Below are 20,303 nucleotides of genomic sequence, written 5' to 3'. Positions count from 1 at the left end.
CCAGGACATCTCTTTTGGCTGAGTGACTATGGCTGCTGTAAGCTTCATTTGGGGTTCTTTTTGCCTAATGAACGGGAAGGGGTGAGAAATATTAAAGATCTCTCCAAGTGCCTGCAGAGAAAATAGGGTAGTTCTGATGAGTTCTCGCAAAGCTGGAGTAGAACAAGAGGCAGCCTGACCTAGTGGTGCTAGAAATGGACTCAAACCCTGTCTACTAGTGTGAAGTCTCCCTAAACCTTCTCTCTCATGTGACAACGCAATATGTCATGCCCACTTCACTCAGTGAACATTGCTGTCCCCCTCCAGGCTCTTGAGCTGTCCTCCTCAATCTGTTCAGCCTCTTTACTGTAATCAGCCCCCAGGTGGTGGGCCCCCAGGCCTTCCCACACCTCTGCGGTCACTACCTAAAGCAGAGGGGCAAGAGGTAAGAGGGATGTAAAGAGAGGAAGAAGCTTTTCCGAAGCTCTGAATCACCCCAAAGATTAGTGTCTGAAGTCACTTAAGACAAGGGAGTTCAAAGGCTATTTCATTAGTCAACTGTTCCTGCCAAAATCTAAGAGGACACTCAATTAAAAAGTAGTAATCACTAGATCTTCTAATGTCCAAGTGAAAAATTACATTTTAGGAAGAAATTAGAATTTGTAAATCCGTATTGTTTATCAGTCACAGGGCTAAAGACTTCCACATATGCACCCTCATTTAATCCACACAATGACTTTGCAAAGTAAATATAGCTCATTATCTATTTGTTGTGCATAGTATGTAATTATATAAACATAATTGAGGTAGCTGAGTCTCTTTAAAGGCATATTTTGTTTTGTTTAGAGGGTAAATTTCACATTTGTTTGTGCCCCCAGCATAGTTCTCTTTCAGCAATCACACTTAGATACTAGAGGGCCGGTGCACAGATTTGAGCACATGTGGGGTCCCTCGGCCTGGTTTGCACCCTCTCACAATCCGGGACCCCTTGGGGGGATGTCGGATAGCAAGTTTTGGCCTGATCCTCAAAGGCCCAATCCAGACAACAGGGAGCCCAATACTGTGCGTTGAACATCTGTCCCCTGTGGTCAGTGTGCGTCATAGTGACCAGTCATTCGGTCATTCAGTTGCTTAGTATATATTACCAGTTTACATTTCATTCCCCTTTAAGATTACCAACATCTTAAGGGCAGAAACTATGTCTTATCAACAATAATAGCCACCATCTATTGCAGGCTTATCTAAATGTGCTTTACAAATATTACCTCACTTAATTATCAAAAATATTGAGGAGATAGGTACTATTATTATCTTCATTTTACAGATAAGAAAACTGATTCTTAGACAAATCTTTTCATCTCTGTACACTCAGTGCACACCCAAAGTCTAACCTGTCATGAGCATTCAATAAATACTTGTCATGTAATTTCCTTCAGCCCAATAGGCAGAGATAGCAGAATAAAGGAAGATAATATCTTTTGTATTCCAAAATCTGCAGTCTATCCAAAACATTAGAAAAGCACAGAAGGCCCAGAGCAGCCTGCCTTGTACTTGTGCTTCCAAGGGAGGGCCGGTGAGAGGGCTCAGGTTGTCCCAGACCGTGGGGAAGGTGTTTCTCAGAAGCAGTGACCTCAACAAGGGGGTGTCAGTATCTCCACTCCTAGGAACCTATGCTCTCCCTGGGGAATGGAGAGAGCTGAGCAGGGGAGGGGAGCCCAGGACAACTCACACTCCACCCTCCAAGAGCTCCCACCCTTAGAAGACCAAACCCTCTTCATAACACATTACAGAAGAGTTCCCTCTAGCTGGCTGGGCTCAGCAGGCATCATTCTTATAATCACTGCACGCTGTGCCCTCTGCATCCCTGAACCCAGTTTACCTGGGGATGGAAGAGATGGGTTGTTATATCCAAGTGGAAAGCTAAGAAATGAGGGTGGCAAAGGACTACTGAGAATGAACCCAGATAGCAACCATCAAGCTCACATGCAAATACACGTGAGCACACAGACACACTCACAAAGAAACTCTGTCCTTTGCACCACTGACCCATAATTCTATAGTTAGCTTTTGTCATCTTGTTCCTACTCTTGTTGATGACAGTTCCCTCATCATTTCAAGATGTTCCATAAATCATGATATAACCAACCTGAGACTCTTCCTCTAAGCTTAAGACAATTTTGACTGAGCAAACCAAAAGGGGAGGCCAGCTATGGTGCCCTGACCTGTCTGCACCAAATAGGAAGCGGATGCTTTCATGGTATATGAATTGTGCTAGACTTTGTATCATGCTATGTATATAATTCTGGCTTAGAGTGCAGGCAGAATTGGCACCTCAGCTGAGGATGCTCTGATTTAAAATTAAGCAAAGGAAAATTTTTTAAGTATTTGGGACCTAATAGGTTCGTCCCCAAGAATTTGGAAATAAAGATAGATTTAAATTATAAAATCTACACATAATAGATCAGAAACATCAGGTCACCTGAAAGAAAGAGAATGGCCGTTAGATCACAGCTGGACTTGCTTCGAACATGCTTGAAATGTGATAACCTGAAATAAGAAATAATTGTTCCCTAGGATGGGGCTTGGTCAGCCACCGAAGCAGGAAATAATTGGAGGCAGAGAGTCATGCACTGGCAATGCCCATCCTAGGACCAATCAGCACGAGGAGAATTTTAGGCATTAGGCTTCCATTGTTTTGGGGGAAAATGGCAAGGCTCCCCCATGTAGAGCAGGTGGGCAGAATGCTTGGATTTAGTTCTGTTTTTTTAAGATTTTTTATTGGTTTTCAGGGAGAGAGAGAGAGAGAGAGAGAGAGAAACATCAATGTGAGAGCAAAACATCAATCAGCTGCCTCCTGCACACCCCCTGCTGGGAATCAAGCCCTCAACCCAGGCATATGCCCTGACTGGGAATCAAACCTGCAACTTTTTGGTGCATGGATGACAACCAACCAACTGACCACACTTGCCAGGGCTGGATTTAGTTCTTTGATGGCAATGCATAGCACCCAACACCATGGGAAGGAGAAGAGAACTGGTTTGAGAAGGGCTGCTAAAAGAATGAGTAGACGCCTGTGATCAGTCCCTGCTCTAGTCACATGGGCTAGCACCTTGGAGTCAGGTAACAGCAGGCTGGAGCTGTAGGGCCAGTACTTGGAGTAAGCTAGGTTTCCCAGGCTACCTGTGAATTAGCTAATTTGAATAAGTTCACAGGTTCCAAGGCACAAAAGCAGTAACTAGTTGTCTGGTATGTGGCCCTGGAGCAATTTGGGCTGGGGCTGGTGCCTAGTGGCTGGAGTTGAGAGCTTTGAAGGGAAGTGGTTGGGATGTTGACTTAATCAGCTCTTAAGGGAAACTCTCTAGTCTCTACCCAGAGTTTCAAAACTGGGTCAAGACACATTTAAAAAATAAATGTAAAACATTATATGACACAGAGTGGTTTTATCTTGCATGCCTACTCAGATCCATCGCCTGGAGCCCAGTGGAAAAGGATTCTGAGTGCAGGCTCAGCAGGGAGCATCCTGAGATGGATGGGTGAGGCAAGGTAGGAGTATGGGCAGCACAACTCCCACAGCGGACCCAGATGCAGAGAGCTGCTGTCTTGGATTCCAGGGCTGCCCTGGAGCAAGAGCCTCCCTACAGTGAAAAAGAGGCATTAGCTGCCTTCACCAGATGACTAGAGCAGGGACTGATCGCAGGCATCTACTCATTCTTTATGATCATCCGGTTCATTTTCTTCATTGCCCTTAAGACCATTTGCAATTATGTATGCACATTCTATACTTATTATTTATATATTTAGTAAGTGTTTCACTATATATTTGCGTGTTTATTATTCATCTTCTCACTAGAATATTAGCTCCAGTGGGGACTTACTTGATTCACCAGAGTATAGCCCGTGCCTAGTAAAACGGCTCTTTCAGACTTGGCATTCTAGAATATTTGTTGAACGAGTCGATGAATAAAAATAAATGAAACAGCCCTAGCTGGTTTGGCTCAGTGGATAGAGCGTCGTCGGCCTGCAAACTGAAAGGTCCCAAGTTTGATTCTGGTCAAGGGCACATGCCCAGGTTGTGGGCTCAATCCCCAGTGGGGGACTTGCAGGAGGCAGCCAGTCTATGATTCTCTCTGATCATGGATGTTTCTATCTCTCTCTCCCTCTTCCTTCCTCTCTGAAATCAATAAAAATATATTTTAAAAAAACAAAATAAATGAAACAATAAATGGATGAATGTAACTCTCCTTACTCACCAAGCAATTTATTTTTATTCTGGTGGAGTTCTTTTTAAGGAAAAAACAATCCCCATCACAGTGTCAGGAGTATGTCTGGTATTTCTCATAAAATTATAGCTTGTATCCAGGGAGTGCCTTATTCGTGTTTAGTTAACATGGCTCATGCACACAGGGGCAGTCCACCTCTGGGCACAGAGACGCTCTAGCTAGAATAGAAAAATAGAGGTTGGATTTAGCAGGATCCTCTTCCACCCTTAGGAAAAGGTGCCCCCTCCAACCTCCAGTTTTTTTTTCTACTTACAATTTCTACCAAACCATCAGCAACGTCTTTGAAGTTGATACGAACACATGGTTTCTCAGGTTATTAGGTTAAATAAAATCTGCTGGAGCTAGAAAGATTTTCTTGCATCGACTTTCATCCTCGCTGCTTAATTAAATCCCTCACCTGGGAAAAGAGTAATTTTCAGCCATCTTGCGTCCTGTGGCATCAGCATGAAACTGTGACTTTTGAAATACCAAAACGCCAGTTGTGTTTAATGTTTCAGGGGCAACAGCCTGTTCTATTTGGAATCCCCTACAGAGATAGATATTAACTGGTGATTGAAAATGACAGCAGAGGAGATTGAATCAGAAGAGCAAAATGAGCACACAAATCTACTTCCCCTCTTTCTACAATCCCTTAAAATGTCAGAAAATATATTTTTTTAAAGAGTACATCCATACCAGTACTAGGAAACAAGAAATAATGCTATCGGAGGCCCAAAAGTGGGAGTTTCCTGGCAGCCTAGGATATAGAATTGAGTTGAAAACAATGAAGATGCCAGAGACCAAGGAATGCTCAGGGGAAAAAAAACAACTTTAAATGTAAAAGCACAAAGAGACACTGAACTCAGCAAATTTACTGCAGAGCATGAGTTGTCTCTGGTGGCTTGTATCGTCACCCCAACCTGCGTTCATGCCCTCTGTCGTGAGACTTTGCAATTCCTCTTACCACAGAGGTGGTACCTATTACCCCATCCCATGAGTCTGGAATGGCCTCATGACTTGCTTTGCCCAATAGAAATGACAATGTATAGAAGGAATTCAAACATACATCCACACACTCGAACACACATGCGGATGTGAAAATCAAACAAGAAGTGGCAAATCACCACCACATCAACAAAAACATGTAAGTCTTCAGTTAAACTCAAGTAATTCTTGATGAATGACATAGTGTGTATGCGCACGCACACGTCTAGAACAAAATTCCAAATTATGCCAGCGTAAAAGGTGGCAGGCCAGGAAAGTAGAGCTAAGCAAAAGTATAATAGGTTTTAAGAAGGTACTGAGAAAATATAATGACTAATTTTAGATGTCACTAGTAAACAAAAGAAAAATCAAAATACATATACTAGTACCTACTCACATATAAATGTAAGTGTATGGGAAGGATCTATCTAGGAGGAATCACAGGAAACCATTGACAGTGGTCACCTCTGGCCAATGCGAGGAGATTGTAGGGCAGAATATGAAGGTCAACTTGCACCTTGAAACTTATCAACATTCAAATTTTGGAGTTTTTAACAGTGCAAATATGATTATTTTTGTATAAAAATAACGCTAAGAATTATTTTTTAATACAACTATAAAATTTTACTGGCTTTCAATATGTAACAAAGCTATTTTCATGAGTGGGAAGAACTGGTAAAAGTCATGTTTACTTTGTTTCTGTGTATTTTAGGATCATTTGTATCAATGAAAATGTTGCTTCCGACTTTTAAGTAGCATTTTTTTTGTTGTTTTATCCCCTTCTGCTTCCTCACCCAACTCATTCACTTTGCATTCTAGACCAGGAGACATGATCACTCTTCTAGAAGACTCCAATGAAGACTGGTGGAAAGTACGTATTTCTCTTTCTTTTAAAAAAAAAAGAATCATTTGGTTACTGTCACTGCAATGAATGCTATAATTACAATGAATTGTGGATGCATGTTTCCTTTTTCCTTTCAGGGGAAAATTCAAGACAGGATTGGCTTCTTTCCAGCTAACTTTGTTCAGAGAGTACAACAGAATGAGAAGATTTTCAGATGTGTTAGGACCTTCATTGGGTGTAAGGAACAGGGGCAGATCACACTGAAAGAGAATCAGGTGAGTAATATTGAGTCTGGCCAAAATAGAGTAACAGCCATCTACAAATCTGAATGAGCGGGTCATAGTCCAAGTCTTCACCTTGAGAAAAGACATACTCACGCCAACCATATGAGTGCAGTAGGATCTAAACATGCAAAACCAACATGTTAGGAAGCTGACTGGGTGGTGTCTGTCCACAAGAGGAAATGTACGTAACGTCATGGCGACAGGATGAGGACGTCTGGTCCCCATGCTTTTCTCTGAGGATCACTGGTCTCTGAGGTGGGCAGCTACTCCAGTTTGGGCTCTGTGCTGGTCTCCATTAATGTGTGGTTCACTTTTCATGGTCTCTTGGGAATATTTTGCTGTTACTTGGGGCTGTGTTGCGTAGTTCACTGCATTTGCTTTCAGTCACAAAGACCCCCTTGTAAGTCTCCTTGTGCAGATTCCAAGCTTCTGCCTGCTCCCTGGAAACCATGACACTCCCTAACCAGGGACTGTCTCAGGCCCGGGCCCTGGATATCGCCCTACATCGAATGTAGAGATGAATGTGGGGTTCACTGTGATGACGTCGATTTCCTGAGAAGTGAGGCAGGAACCCCCTGTACCTGTATGACTTCAACCTCCTTGCTTCATGCTCCCCCATTCCCTCCTGGAATGTCAACAAAGAGACAAGACAGGCACAGCTGAGCCCTCCGTCCAGCAGAGAGAGGCTTTCCTCCTGCCCCCTCTCCTCTGACTGCAACTCCCCGCATGTCATGTCCTGTGTCCTCACTATAGACTGAAATAGTACGTGCAGACCTTCGTGTTTGCTCTTGATGTATTTGGGGATACTTTCAGAAATTAGACATCCGAAATTTATTTTCTCTCTTAATGAAGTCTCATTGGAATCCAGACCCAGATCCCGCTTATCACTCTCCCAAGGTAAACCCAAAGGGAGAGGTGAAAATGGGGCCTGATGCCAGGTTTTGATTATTGGAAACATAGTGAATCTGAGGGGACTTCGGGGCCTGAAAGTGCTCTGCACCACAGCCCCACCACTGCCACCACTGCCACCCAGGCCCGGCTGAATCTCAGGACCCCACAGCACCAGGTGGCCCATCAGAAAATGATGGGTCAGGAAGGAGTGTGAGAAAACTGACATAGGAAACACGGTAGCCTGATGACCTCCCAGAGGGACCAGAAAGGAGAAGCCTTAATAGATAATGATAGACGCCCCCCTGGGACATTTCCAATCAGACCGTCTCCCTTTGCAGAACTGAGGACAGACCTAAGAGAGGGGATCGAAACCTTCAAATACTGTGTCACCATTTTAAATGATGGTTTTATAAACAGCAAAGGAATAAGTGAAGTATTGATGATACAAGGGTAGTGAAAAAGTAATACAAACACGAGGGGAAAGAGAAAACATTGGGAGGTTTGTTTAAGGGTTTTTCCTTTGCATTTAAATTATTTTCATCGTGTAGAGGTTTAAAAACTAAATTTTAAAAGCAGCAAAGTTAAAAATACTCTATCTTCTGAATCTAATGATGTTAAAGTACACAGGGTTGCTGTGATCTTTCTGGGCCTCAGTTTTGCACATGCTCAGGCCACACACACACACACACACACACACACACACTCACACACCCACCACATCCCACCATTACTGCATCTAATTGCAGTAGTTGTTGCTGACAGAAATGCAACATTCCATGGATGAATGGCAATCTGTGGGGTTGGGTAGCCTCTTCACTTAGACACTAGAGGCCCGATGCATGAAATTCATGCAAGAGTAGGCCTTCCTTTCCCCGGCTGCCAGCCAGCTTCCCTCCGGCACCCGGGACCCGGGCTTCTCTCGCAGCCCCAGCTTCGTCTGGAAGGATGTCCGGTCTAAGTAGCATATTACGCTTTTGTTATTATAAATGTTTAAGACACAACACAGCTTTCAGCCTGAACCTAGAACCACATAGATCTGCCTGTAATTCTGTAGGAAAGTAACATAACCCCTGATAGGTGCCCAGCCTGGTGTTTCTTAAGGTGTGGTCTTTGGACCACCTGACTCAGAATCACCTGGGAGCTTGCTGAATATGCAGATTCCTGACTCCACTCTAGACCTGTTGAAACAGAACCTTTCAGGGTAAAAGGCAGAGAATCAGTCTCTTTTACAGACTCCCCAAGTGTTCTGATCAAAGTTAATGGTTGAGGATGACCTTCACTTTAAGTCCTATTATAGCTCTGTGAGAACTGAAGGCATTTTTATTTCCAATTACATATTGAGCAACAAAAGCCACTGAGGTCTCTTTATCGCTACACAAATTCTCTATTTTCAAAACTTGTCAGTGTGGCAACCAATTTCAGGGTCAGCCACTTGAAAATTTACATTTTTAAAAAATATGTTTTTATTGATTTTTAGAGAGAGAGGAAGAGAGAGGAATAAAGAGATAGAAACATCCATGACAGAGAAACATCATCGTGCACGTCCCCTACCGGGGATGGATCCAGCAGCCCGGATATGTGCCCTGACTGGCAATGGAACTGCAACCGCTTGGTTCCTGGGTTGACACTCAACCACTGAGCCACACTGGCCGGGCGAAAGTTTACATTTTACAAATCTGTTATTGAGAAAAAACTTAAATTTGTCTCCACTTTAGAATCCTAAATTATTTTAGCTATAAAATTTCAAAGCATGCTTGTTAATGTAGTAACAAGAACATGGATTCCAGTGTCACACCAAAATGGATCCATATTCTATGTGGTTTTGGCAGAGTCACCTGTGAATACCAACATTCCCATCTGTAAAATGGGTACAGTAGCATCTCCCTCTTGACTTGCAGTGAGGGCTAAATGTTATCACCTGTATAAAGTCCCAGCACAGTGCCTGACCAGGATGGAAGCTTAGTAAAGTCATTTCCTTTCCTGCCATCATCACTCAGAGTTAAGCCTAAATGGGGAATTCATCTGCAGTGGCAATGTCGCCTAAAATTACCTATTAAGCATCCAAAAATAGCCAGTATGATATTTATAACCCTAAAAATATAAAGAGACAAAAACTCATTAGTGGAGAAATAGAAGAAATTTGATTCTGAAAATAAATGCATCTCTGATTAAATCACGTTTCTGCCTCTGGGGTAAATTTGTCTCAAAGTCATTATATTATTTTTTCAAAAAGCCTCTGTTTCCAAATAGAATTAAGTTACCCTTTTGTTGTGAACACAACTAGAGTCTGCCATGACATGAGTATGTTTTCTTCATTTTTGAAATTTTAAAAGTGTCCTTATTAAATCAACTTTAAGCACCATAAACGTATTTTTACGTTCATTCCACAGCCTGTCATCCCTATAAAACTGTTTTCATTGGTTCTTTGTGTTCTATAAAGCTTTAGATAAAGAAAAATATTTTAGATTATAAAACTAGACTGCATTTATTGTGGAGAAAAACTGGAAAGGTATAAAGAAAAAAATCAAGATCACAAGTAATTCACCCAATCTACTATTATTAACATAAACACTTTGGTATATTTCCTACCAAACTTTTCTTCTAATTTATATTTTGATATCATATTCTGTTTAGTTCCCAACTAATTTTTTAAACTTAGTCACTAAATGTTTATGCAAACACAGTTGTTTATTTTTACAATTGTATAACAAACATGTCATATAAATCAGAAGTTGATAAATCCATTGATCAAATCTGGCCTGGCTTTTAAATAAAGTTTATTAGGACCAAGTTTATTAAAACATAGCCTCATGCATATATATAATCTGTTACTGCTTTCACACTACAATGGTTGAGTTGGGTCATTGCAACAGAGACAATATGGCCTGAAAAGCCTAAAATATTTACTATTTGGTCCTTTACAGAAAAAGTTAGCGGACCCCTAATCTAGGTGTACAAGTATTTAAGTATTCTATTGTTGTATATTTAGAGTTTTTATTTGTTTAACTGTTACTGATAACTACAATAAACATCTTTAAACCTAAATCTTTCTCCGTACCTCTGACTACTTCCTAAGGATATACTTTAGAGCTTATAGGAAAACTTATAAAAGATTTTTACAATTCTTGATACATTCTACAAAATTGCCTCTAAAAAGGTTGGGCTGATTTATACCCACATCAACTGTTTATGAGAATATTCAGGTCACCACATCCTTGCCAGAATTGAACATTAGTATTTTTATATCACTTGGTAGATGAATAATATTTCATGTTGATCTGCATTTCCAGGATAGTTAGAGAGGTTGAAATGTTATCACATATGTATTAGGCATTATATTTCTTTTACAGAATAATCGATTTGAGTACTTTACCTATTTTCTTGCACTATTGAAAAAGTTTCCTGTCTTTTAAGAATATTTACAACTGGTTTACCACATGTGGCCAACATTTTCTTATTTATCATTTGGCCTTTAATCTTAATGCTTCTCCCTTCAGAAACTTAGTAATTCATTGATTGAACCATCTCCATTTTATCATCTCTCCCTTCAAGTGTTAATCTCTGTATCGCTTTCTACTTTATCACTCTCCACTTCTTCCTAAGAGAACATTTCAAGAGACCTGCTTCACTTTAATTTTCTAAAGTTTCAATTCAGTCCTTCATTGCTTCTCACACAGATTTTAATTTAGTGATCACTTCCTTGTAGTGTTTTCTTCTCAATTAGCCCCCTTTCTTCTGCAGCATGTTCTCTTTACATCTCATTACATCATTCTTTTTTTTTTTTTATTAAATCTTTATTGTTCAGATTATTACATTAGTTACTCTTTTTTCCCACCATAACTCCCCTCCACCCAGTTCCAACCCCACCCTCTGCCCTCACTCCCCACCCACTGTCCTCATCCATAGGTGCACGATTGTTGTCTAATCTCTTCACTCACCCCCACACCCCTTTCTCCCCCCCCCCCGCCCAAGAATAGTCAGTCCATTCCCTTTCTATGTCCCTGATTCTATTACAATCACCAGTTCATCAGATTATTTATTCACTTGATTTTTAGATTCACTTGTTGATAGATGTGTATTTGTTGTTCATAATTTGTATCTTTACCTTTTTCTTCTTCTTCCTCTTCTTACAGGATACCTTTCAGCATTTCATATAATACTGGTTTGGTGGTGATGAACTCCTTTAGCTTTTTCTTATCTGTGAAGCTCTTTATCTGGCCTTCACTTCTGAATGATAGCTTTGCTGGATAAAGTAGTCTTGGTTGTAGGTTCTTGGTATTCATCACTTTGAATATTTCTTGCCATTCCCTTCTGGCCTGCAAAGTTTCTGTTGAGAAATCAGCTGACAGTCGTATGGGTACTCCCTTGTAGGTAACTGATTTTCTTTCTCTTGCTGCTTTTAGGATTCTCTCTTTGTCTTTTGCTCTTGGCATTTTAATTATGATGTGTCTTGGTGTGGTCCTCTTTGGATTCCTTTTGTTTGGGGTTCTCTGCGCTTCCTGGACTTGGAAGTCTATTCCTTTCACCAGGTAGGGGAAGTTTTCTGTCATTATTTCTTCAAATAGGTTTTCAATATCTTGCTCTCTCTCATCTTCTGGCACCCCTATAATTCGGATGTTGGTACGCTTGAAGCTGTCCCAGAGGCTCCTTACACTATCTTCATATTTTCGAATTCTTTTTTCATTTTGCTTTTCCGGTTGGGTGTTTTTTGCTTCTTCGTATTTCAAATCTTTGACTTGATCCTTGCGACCCTCTGGTCTGCTGTTGGGAGTCTGTATAATATTCTTTATTTCAGTCAGTGTATGCTTAATTTCTAGTTGGTCCTTTATCACAACATCGAGGGTCTCATTAGATTTCTTGAGGATCTCACTACATTTATCGGCGGTCTTACCAGTCTTTTCGAGGGCTTCTAAACAGTTCTTTAAAGACCTTAAAAGTGTGGTTTTGAACTCTATATCCAACAGTTTGCTTTCCTCCAATTCTGTCGTTTGTGTCCTGTTTCTTTGTCTCGGCATTTTTTTATGCTTCGCTGTGTCGATAGAGTGCCTTTCTGTGCTAAGTGTCCCAATTACCTAAGGTAGACACTCTTGGTGCACCCCCTTGTGGGCTTTGTGCACAGTCTTGTTGTGGTTAAGCCTTGATTGTTGTAGTTATCACTGTGAGGAATTGACCTCCAGGTCAATTGGCTGTGAGAATCAGCTGTGTCTGCGGTGGGAGAACTTCTGTGCTGGAGACACCCCTCTGGGGCTAGACTTGCTTCGATGGGGCTTTGGTGCTCACTGAGTCTGCCTCCTGAGTGTGTCTTTTATGGTTCCACGGAGCTTAAAGCTGGATGGTCCCACTCTGACCTCTGGGCTTCCTGGCTCCTGGATCTCTAGGGAGGTGCTAATCTAGCCTTTGCCTGAGGCTATCCAGCAAAAGTCTCCCTGCAGGGCTTGGGCGGGGCGGGTCCCACGGGATCAACAGGGCGGGGTTAGCAATTATGGCTGCTCTCAGTCTTGCCCTCAGAGGCTCTGCTTCTCAGTGTCCCAGTAGTCGCTGCAAGCCCCACGGAGAGAAAGCTGCCCTAGGGTTCTGAGCGATGCCAGACAGTCCCACTTCTCCCGTATGAGTCTGGGTCCTTAGAGACTCGCCCGGAACTGGAGCTCAGAGCCTGAGACTCCCTCCCGATTGAAAACAACCGCGCCCTCAGCCTCCAGCCCGCTCCACATGCACTCCGAACCTTAGTATTTTACTTCAGCACTGCGCCTCCTCTGAGCCTCGGTATGCTTTTCTCTTTCCTCCTAGTTGTAGAACATCCACTCAGCCAGCTTTCCTGTGGTTCTGGATGACGTCCGTTCTGTCTTTTAGTTGTATTTTTTGAAGTGGTTGTTCGAGGCAGCAAACTCCCGTGTTTACCTATGCCGCCATCTTGGTTTAAGCCCTCATTACATCATTCTTAACCTCAAGAGATTCTTTCCTTAAAACATCATGGCTAAGTCTTCCTTCAACCTACTCCATCCACTTATTCTTTCAGACATATGCACATATTTTCTGCAATATTTTCTTATGTTTCATAGTAACAGCCTTGATCCATTTATCTTGTGGTAAACGAAACAACAGCCTCATGTCCTAATCCCGAAAACTTTAAGCATGTTGCCTTAGCATGGCAAGAAGGACTTGCAGATGTGGTTAACTTTAGGGTCTTGAGCTGGGAGGTTATCCTGTATTATCTGGATGGGCCCAGTGTAACCAGAAGAGTCCTTATGAGAGGAGGACAGGAGGATCAGAGTCAGATAAGTAGACATGGCAACGGAAGCAGAAGTTATGCTGCTAGCCTTGAAGATGGAAGAAGGGGCCAGGAGCCAAGGGTGGCCTCGAATAGGGCAAGGAGACAGATTCTTTCTCACAGCCTCCCAAAGAAATGCAGCCCTACTGACACTTTGATTTTAGGACTTCTGATCTCCAGAACTGCAAGAAAATAAATCTGTGTTCTATCAAGTCACCAAATTTATTACAGCAGCCATAGGAAACTAATGCAAAGAGGACTTTGCAGGTAGATTAAGGTTATGGACCTGTGATGGGCGATATCTTAGATTGTTTTGGTTGGCCAAATCTAATCACTTGCACCCTTAACAGCAGTGAAATGTATCTGACTAGAGTCAGAGATGCCGAAAAAGAGGGCCAAAGAGAGATGAGATCAGAGATTAAGTGTAAAAAGGACTCAACCCACCCATACTGGATTCGAAGATGTAGGACTAAGCCACAAGGTAGGGATACAGGTGGCATTTGAAGTTGACAGTCAGCAAGAAAGCAGGCACCTCAGTCCTGCAACCCCACGGAACTGAATTTGGCAACAACCTAAGTGAGCCTGAAATTGGATTCTCTCCTAGAGAAACAGAAAGGAAAGAAAAGAATAGGGCCCCGTTGACTTCTGGATTTTGGCCTTGTGAAACCCAGAGCAGAGAAAACTAGCCAAGTCCACCAGACAGCAGACCTACAGAACTGTGAGATAATAAATTATGCCGTTTAAAGCCACTAAGTTTGTAGTAATTTGTTACAACAATAGCAAACTAATACACATCTCGAGTTACAAAACTCAAATTGAGTCAAGCTCAGAAGGTATATTTTACTCGTATAATAAGAGATCTGGATTCAGGGAACTTCTTGGATTCCATGGTCAGAGCTTCAGATTTTTCTACCTTTATGCTCTGCCACCGTTGCAATATTAGCCACCTCCCCTCGTGGCCATAGATGGCTGCAGCCACTCCAAGAATCCCTTCCAGATGAGGAGAGAGATTTTCTTCCATCTCTTTTAAGAGGAAAAAACACTTTCCCAACCTGGTTCATTGGCTGGAACCACGAAGAGAATCACTAGCAAGGGGAATAGAGGCAGACTTGCACCAGTTAGGATTTACCTGAATCATGTTGCAGAGATAAAGACAACAGAACAAAAGTCGGAACCCTGCTGTGTGGGGAAAGAGCAGAAATTACTGTAGATGTCAACCAACAGCCTCAAGCCATTTACTTCTGCTAGAACAAGGAGTGATCAGTGCAGAGCTGAGCTTTCCCAGTTGAGAAGATGAGTGGAGCAGTGTGGGTGCAGCTCAGGGTCCACTCAGGTGTACTCAGGTCTACTCAGTTGGAGGAGCAGGTAATTATGCATGACTCATACTAACTTCCGGCACCTTAGAAGCATTTATCTAATGTTGGTCTGCTAAATTGAGTTAGGATTTGCTTCTTTCGCCATTGCTTTCCCCCCCGCAACATTTTGAACTCCTGGAGTACATAAAAAACCACTTTCAGCTTTGTCTGTTACCCCCATAGACTTTCTGTCTCCATTCCCACCCACTGTGTTTTATTTGTTGGGACCTCAACTCCCAGGAGACACTTGTGCCACCTCTATCTAATTTGCCCTACTTCCTGTCATTTCCTTTTCTAAGAGGTCCATAGCTTCTAATAAATGTAGAAAGGAAAGCATTGATTGGGAGGAGTAGAGCCCTTAATAATAGAGAAATGGCTGCCCAGTTTTCAGCTCTGGGCAGCTGCTGAATCTCTGAGCCTGAGACAGACCTTGGAGGAAGAGGTCTCTTTTAGGCTGATAGATGTATCTTTGACACAGCAGCACAACTTGCTTCAGTCCTCAGCTGAGTTCAGCACCAAAGGTCTTAAAGAAATTCCAATCAGCTTCTGATTGGCCGTCAGTCTTGGCATTTAGTGTTATGACTCTTCTTCTCTACCTCCAACCCTGTATCTTTTCATAGGTATTTTGAGGGGAGGACTCAATCTGAGAGCCAAAAAAATATTTTTTAAATAAAACAATTGCTCCTCTATGAGTGGCAATCATTTTAATGTTAATGAGTTTGGAGACATGCAGGGGACAACCTTAAATGGTATTAAGTACATGTGATCCCAGAAGACTTCAGGATTTTAACCAGATAGGGCCAAATGGGACTGAGCCAATAGGGGCACTTGACCATTATGCAACAGAATTTGAGGCAACAGAGGAGAAGAAGCAGAGGGCCAGGGAGTGAGTCAGCAAGCAGATATCAAGTTGAGACAAGAGTGTGGAAAATCCAGCCCACCCCATTGTCTTTAAGAACTGGGGAGAGTGAGAACAGGTGAGTGGTGGAGCTACAAATGCACCAACTGGAGCAGAAACATGGATGACTGGTGTTAAAGTAGTAATAATAATATAGACTAAGAGGACAAAGAGTGAATGCTAAGTGTTGAAAATTAACTACGAAGCTGAATTTGCAACCCAGCAAAGAGTCTAGGCCAGGGGTGGGCAACCCCTGGCACACGTGCCAAACATGGCACGCCAGTAACTTTTGCTGATACTCGAAACCTTCTCTTATAATCTCCCATTTACAATTTTTTTTCTTAATATCGACTTTTTTATTTTTCAGATAAATTCGGTGTAGGTGCATCTTAGATAAATAAATAATTTTACATAACATGTATACATTAAAAAATAAATGTATTTTTCATCATATACTGTGTTTTTGTTGCTCAAATAAATTTTATTATTTCTTCAAGGTTCTTCACATATGTACACCTTAAGAGATATCAAGTAGGCGTAACATGTTCTCAAAAAATTAGGGTTGGCATGCAGAAGAATTTTGAGTCAGAGATTTTGCTGGTTTTGGCACGCGCTCACAAAAAGGTTGCCCACCCCTGGTCTAGGCTCTGGGGCATGAGATCAGGGAAGATATGAGGTAAATCTTTGAAGATAGAAAATAATAACTTGTACCTGTTTCATATTAGAAGGGCAAAGTCTCAGAGGGATGCTGCGGGGCTGGCTATAGCTGGGCGTGATAGCTAGCTAAGCACTGGGCTGGCTGAAGATGGAATACTGAGTATGTGAGGTGCCTCTGCTCTGTATATGCTGCACCCATCTTGGTGTTGAGATGCCCAGCTTACCACAACTACACATGATGCAGCAAAGTCAAGTCCACACCATTGTCAATGAGCCGAGTGGACAGATCAGGATAGGTCAGCAGTGAGAAGAAAATTGGTTCAGCCTTTGGAAGTCTTTGGCTGTAAAGAGAGAGGAAATGGAGAGAGGAAGGAAGGAAGAGAATGAAAAAGGAGACACAGAAGGATGACAACAGGTAGCAAAAGAAAAAGAGGGGAGAGGGGAGGAATGGAAAAAGAACTGCTTTAAATAAATCTGACCCTCTCCTTTCTCCACTTAAAATCCTTTAACACCCAACTGTTGATTGATGCCAACGTTCATTTTTGCCTTTTTCCCATGCTGCAGCGTCCTGGTTTTTGTTTTCTTGTCCATCTGTATCTTCTATGACTCAGGTAAATCCTAACTGAACTGATTGAATGGGTCCCATTCTCCTTCCTGGTGATTATGTCGGTGGTTGTCTTGTGACCCAGGTCCAGTCAGTGAGATTGGTCAGAAGGTCAGCTAAGGGACTTAGCAGGCTTAGCATGGCTGCATGTCCCCACATGCCTGGCCCTGGCAGCCTTTTTGGCTTTATCTCACACCGTTCACCACCTCCATCTCTGGCTGCATTGTTCCAGCTAGTCATTCCAAGGTGCCACGAAGTTACCCGCTAGGTTAGATCAGATTGCCATCTATTTTCACATCAGCACCTTTTTCTTTACTCATTAATCATTCAAAAATATTAGCTACTTAAGCTGTCAGTCAGTTGTACGAAGTGTTGTTCACTGGATGATCAGTGACTAACACAGGCATGATCCTTGCACTCAACATGCACGAAATTACTCAATGAAATGTCTTTCTTCCAAGTTCTGCTCAATAAATAGTATGAGAGCAGGCGTCTGTCTTCACTAATTTCCAAGCTTCTGGAATGGTATCTAGCACATAGTAGGTTCCCAATAAAAATTTGTTGAATGAATGCAGAAAGCAGGGAATGACAGGTTCCTTAGACAATTGAGGTATCTCTGACATGGCCTAATGACTTAAATATTTGCTAGGATAATAAGCCATCCAGCTTGTCTAGGACCGAGGCATTTTCCAGGATATGGGACGTCCAGTGCTAAAATTGAGAAAGTCCCGGGCAAACCAAAACAAGTTTGTCACCCTATTTGTGACCCTTCAACCCAAAGGAGCTCCTCTGGTTCTCCCTCAGCTCCCACCCCTTTCTACTCACAATTAATCTTCTGAGCTGGTCTTTCCATTCCACCTCTAAATGAAAGGAAATGTTCCCAGCTCTGCCACTGCTTCCTAAAATGGTAGATTCTCAAGCTTTTCTTGATCCTCATTCATCAAGCTGAATCTCAGAAAATATTCAATCCCTGGACTAGTTCCAAACCCAGGGTTCTGCCTAATTTTAAAAAAAAATTATTGTTTTGAGAGAGAGAGAGGCAGAACAAGAGAGAGAAAAAAAATTAGAGAAAAACATCTATTGTTGTTCCACCTATTTATGCATTCATTGGTTGATTCTTACATATGCCCTGACCAGGGATCTGAACCTGCAACCTTGGCGTATCAGAACAATGCTCTAACCAACTGAGCTGCCTGGCCAGGGCTGCCTAATTTTTTATCAAACCTTTTCTCACTGTGCCACAACTTCCCACCCTAACACTGCTCTCTCTTTTCCAATTCAATGCCCCGCTGACCTCAGTCAGCAATGATTCCAGTGTAGGTTCTAGCTTCTTTCTTGTTGACAATTGTTTTCTCTTTCCTTGGCATTCAGATCTGCCTGACTTCTGAAGAAGAACAGGACGGCTTCATCAGAGTCCTCAGTGGAAAGAAGAGAGGCCTTGTCCCCCTGGATGTCCTAGAAAATGTCTGATTGAGGGCCCCCCCTCCTTTTGCAGTAGGCAAGCCCTGCTGCGATGCCTCATCTCACACTGTGTCAACCCAGAGGAGCTGTCACAATGACCCGGCCACCCAGGAAACAAGGAGACCAGACTCAAGGATCTGAGACTGTGGAGTATCAGCCACAAGACAGAGGGTCCATTGCACAGCATATCCTGGCTGCCCAAGGTGGGGATGAGGCCAAGAGAGCCACTGGCAGAGCTGAGGTCCCTACCTGGTGGCAGTAGCAGGACAGCAACCACAGCTGTTCCCCAGGACCCAACTCCCTCCCTGCCCATGTGGCGTAAGTTAACCCACTGAAGTGTACTCCAGTCTGCAGTGTGGCCCCAGTGTGAGGTTCAGGGCCATGTAGTCAAGTGTGATTCGGATTCCAGACCTTTGTCCTCAGTACCAACCAATGACCATCATCACATTTGAGACCCCAAGCAGTCCCTCTGCAGAGCACCAGGAAGTCCCACTTCCTAGCTCCTAACATTCCAGGGTTCCCCAGGACCCCTCACTTTGTGGTTGTGCTGTCTCTTCTGGGTCCTAGAGGTGTGCATTACATGTGAGAGCCAAGCTGATGTGTCACCAACTACCAAGACCTGACCTGCTCAAAGATGGCTGACAGGCAGTCACCCCTGCTGCTCTAGGGACCGACGGGTGACAGAGCAGGACAGGAGGCCTGAACTCAAAGGGCAAAGTGGGGATAAAGTAGGGAAAGGGGCCCTTATTTATTGACAATTATACAGCCCTTTCCGTAATGAAGTCCTTTCCCCAAGGAGATGGAGCTGGGGAAGAGAATGTGGCAGAAAGCTTTCTCCATGCAGAGCTTCACTTTCATTGTATGTCTTCTGTGTTAGGGGAGCATTTCCCATCATGCCATTTTGTAGGACTCCCGCTTGGAGGGCTGAGTCCACCTTGCCAAGGACCAGAAACATGGAAGAGATCCAATAGCATCTTAGGAGAAAATTAGCCAAGTTGGAATCCATTCTTCTTTAGGGCAGTATATTCTACCCTAGCAGAGGGCAAATGGAAAAGAATCCCGAGTCCTTCCGCCTCTGAACGCAGAGGAAGGCGGGGCCTATTTAGCATCAACTAGGGGAGTCTCTGTTACTCTGTACTTGTACTAATGTTTACAAGAATGCAATATACTGTGATGCCTTCCTCCTCATTCCAACGTGCATCCTATTCCTCTTTAATATGGTTAAACTTCACAATGACCTTGGAATCAATGTCAGTTTGATGTATTTTGGTGCAGAGCAATAAAGCATTAGAACAATTGGTTTTAAAAATACTTAAGTGGCTGCGTCCTGTGCATGTAAGCATCATTGGAAAACCAAAGCTTCATCCATCTCCATGTACTTCTTTTGTTACTGCTCAGCATGAAGTTGGGAGCTGAAATTGGGTGGCTGCTGGTTTCACAGTACTTTGGATGCCTTACTCTTGTTTTCAAGCCAGCCTCCCTCTCTGATACAACATGTAAAGTGGAGTGTATAGAGTTGGGCGGGTTCTTTGAGAGCCAGGGTGAATATGACTGCCGTTCTGTAACATGGAATGCCAGGTACCAACGCTCTTTGCCTCTAATTCAATATTCCATCTAATAAAAACAAACACGTTGGCTGGAAGGAGCATAGAAAACATGTGTCCTGATCTCTTCTTTCTGGTAGAAAATCCACTGAAGCCCTTTGGTAAGGGGGTGTCACATCCTATGCAAATTTGCATTGAAAAGTCAGTTTGGCCCAGCCAGCATGGCTCAGTGGTTGAGCATTGACCCATGATCCAGGAGGTCACGATTCGATTTC

General features: G+C 42.8%; 1 protein-coding gene across 3 annotated transcripts in view; it reads left to right on the top strand.

The window, feature by feature from the left end:
* Positions 1 to 20,222, top strand: part of STAC (SH3 and cysteine rich domain) — a 106,808-nt gene extending 86,586 nt beyond the window's left edge. For 2 of the 3 annotated variants that reach the window (XM_070391735.1, XM_070391734.1), the window contains exons 9-11: positions 6,042 to 6,093; positions 6,204 to 6,341; positions 18,395 to 20,222. In XM_070391735.1, the coding sequence (XP_070247836.1) occupies positions 6,042 to 6,093; positions 6,204 to 6,341; positions 18,395 to 18,493 (289 nt within the window). In that variant the 3' untranslated portion in view covers positions 18,494 to 20,222. Of the gene's footprint in view, positions 1 to 6,041; positions 6,094 to 6,203; positions 6,342 to 16,983; positions 17,031 to 18,394 lie in introns of all 3 variants that reach the window. The other variant, XM_070391736.1, reaches the window with a different exon arrangement.
* The last annotated feature ends 81 nt before the right edge of the window (positions 20,223 to 20,303 follow it).

This window comes from Myotis yumanensis, unplaced genomic scaffold, assembly GCF_028538775.1.
Source record: "Myotis yumanensis isolate MYYU_CA2020_CCGP unplaced genomic scaffold, mMyoYum1.0.hap1 SCAF_14, whole genome shotgun sequence".
In the NCBI taxonomy this organism is placed as follows: domain Eukaryota; kingdom Metazoa; phylum Chordata; class Mammalia; order Chiroptera; family Vespertilionidae; genus Myotis; species Myotis yumanensis.
The sequence above is the reverse complement of the archived record's forward strand: the minus strand, read 5'-3'. Positions and strand labels throughout refer to the sequence as shown.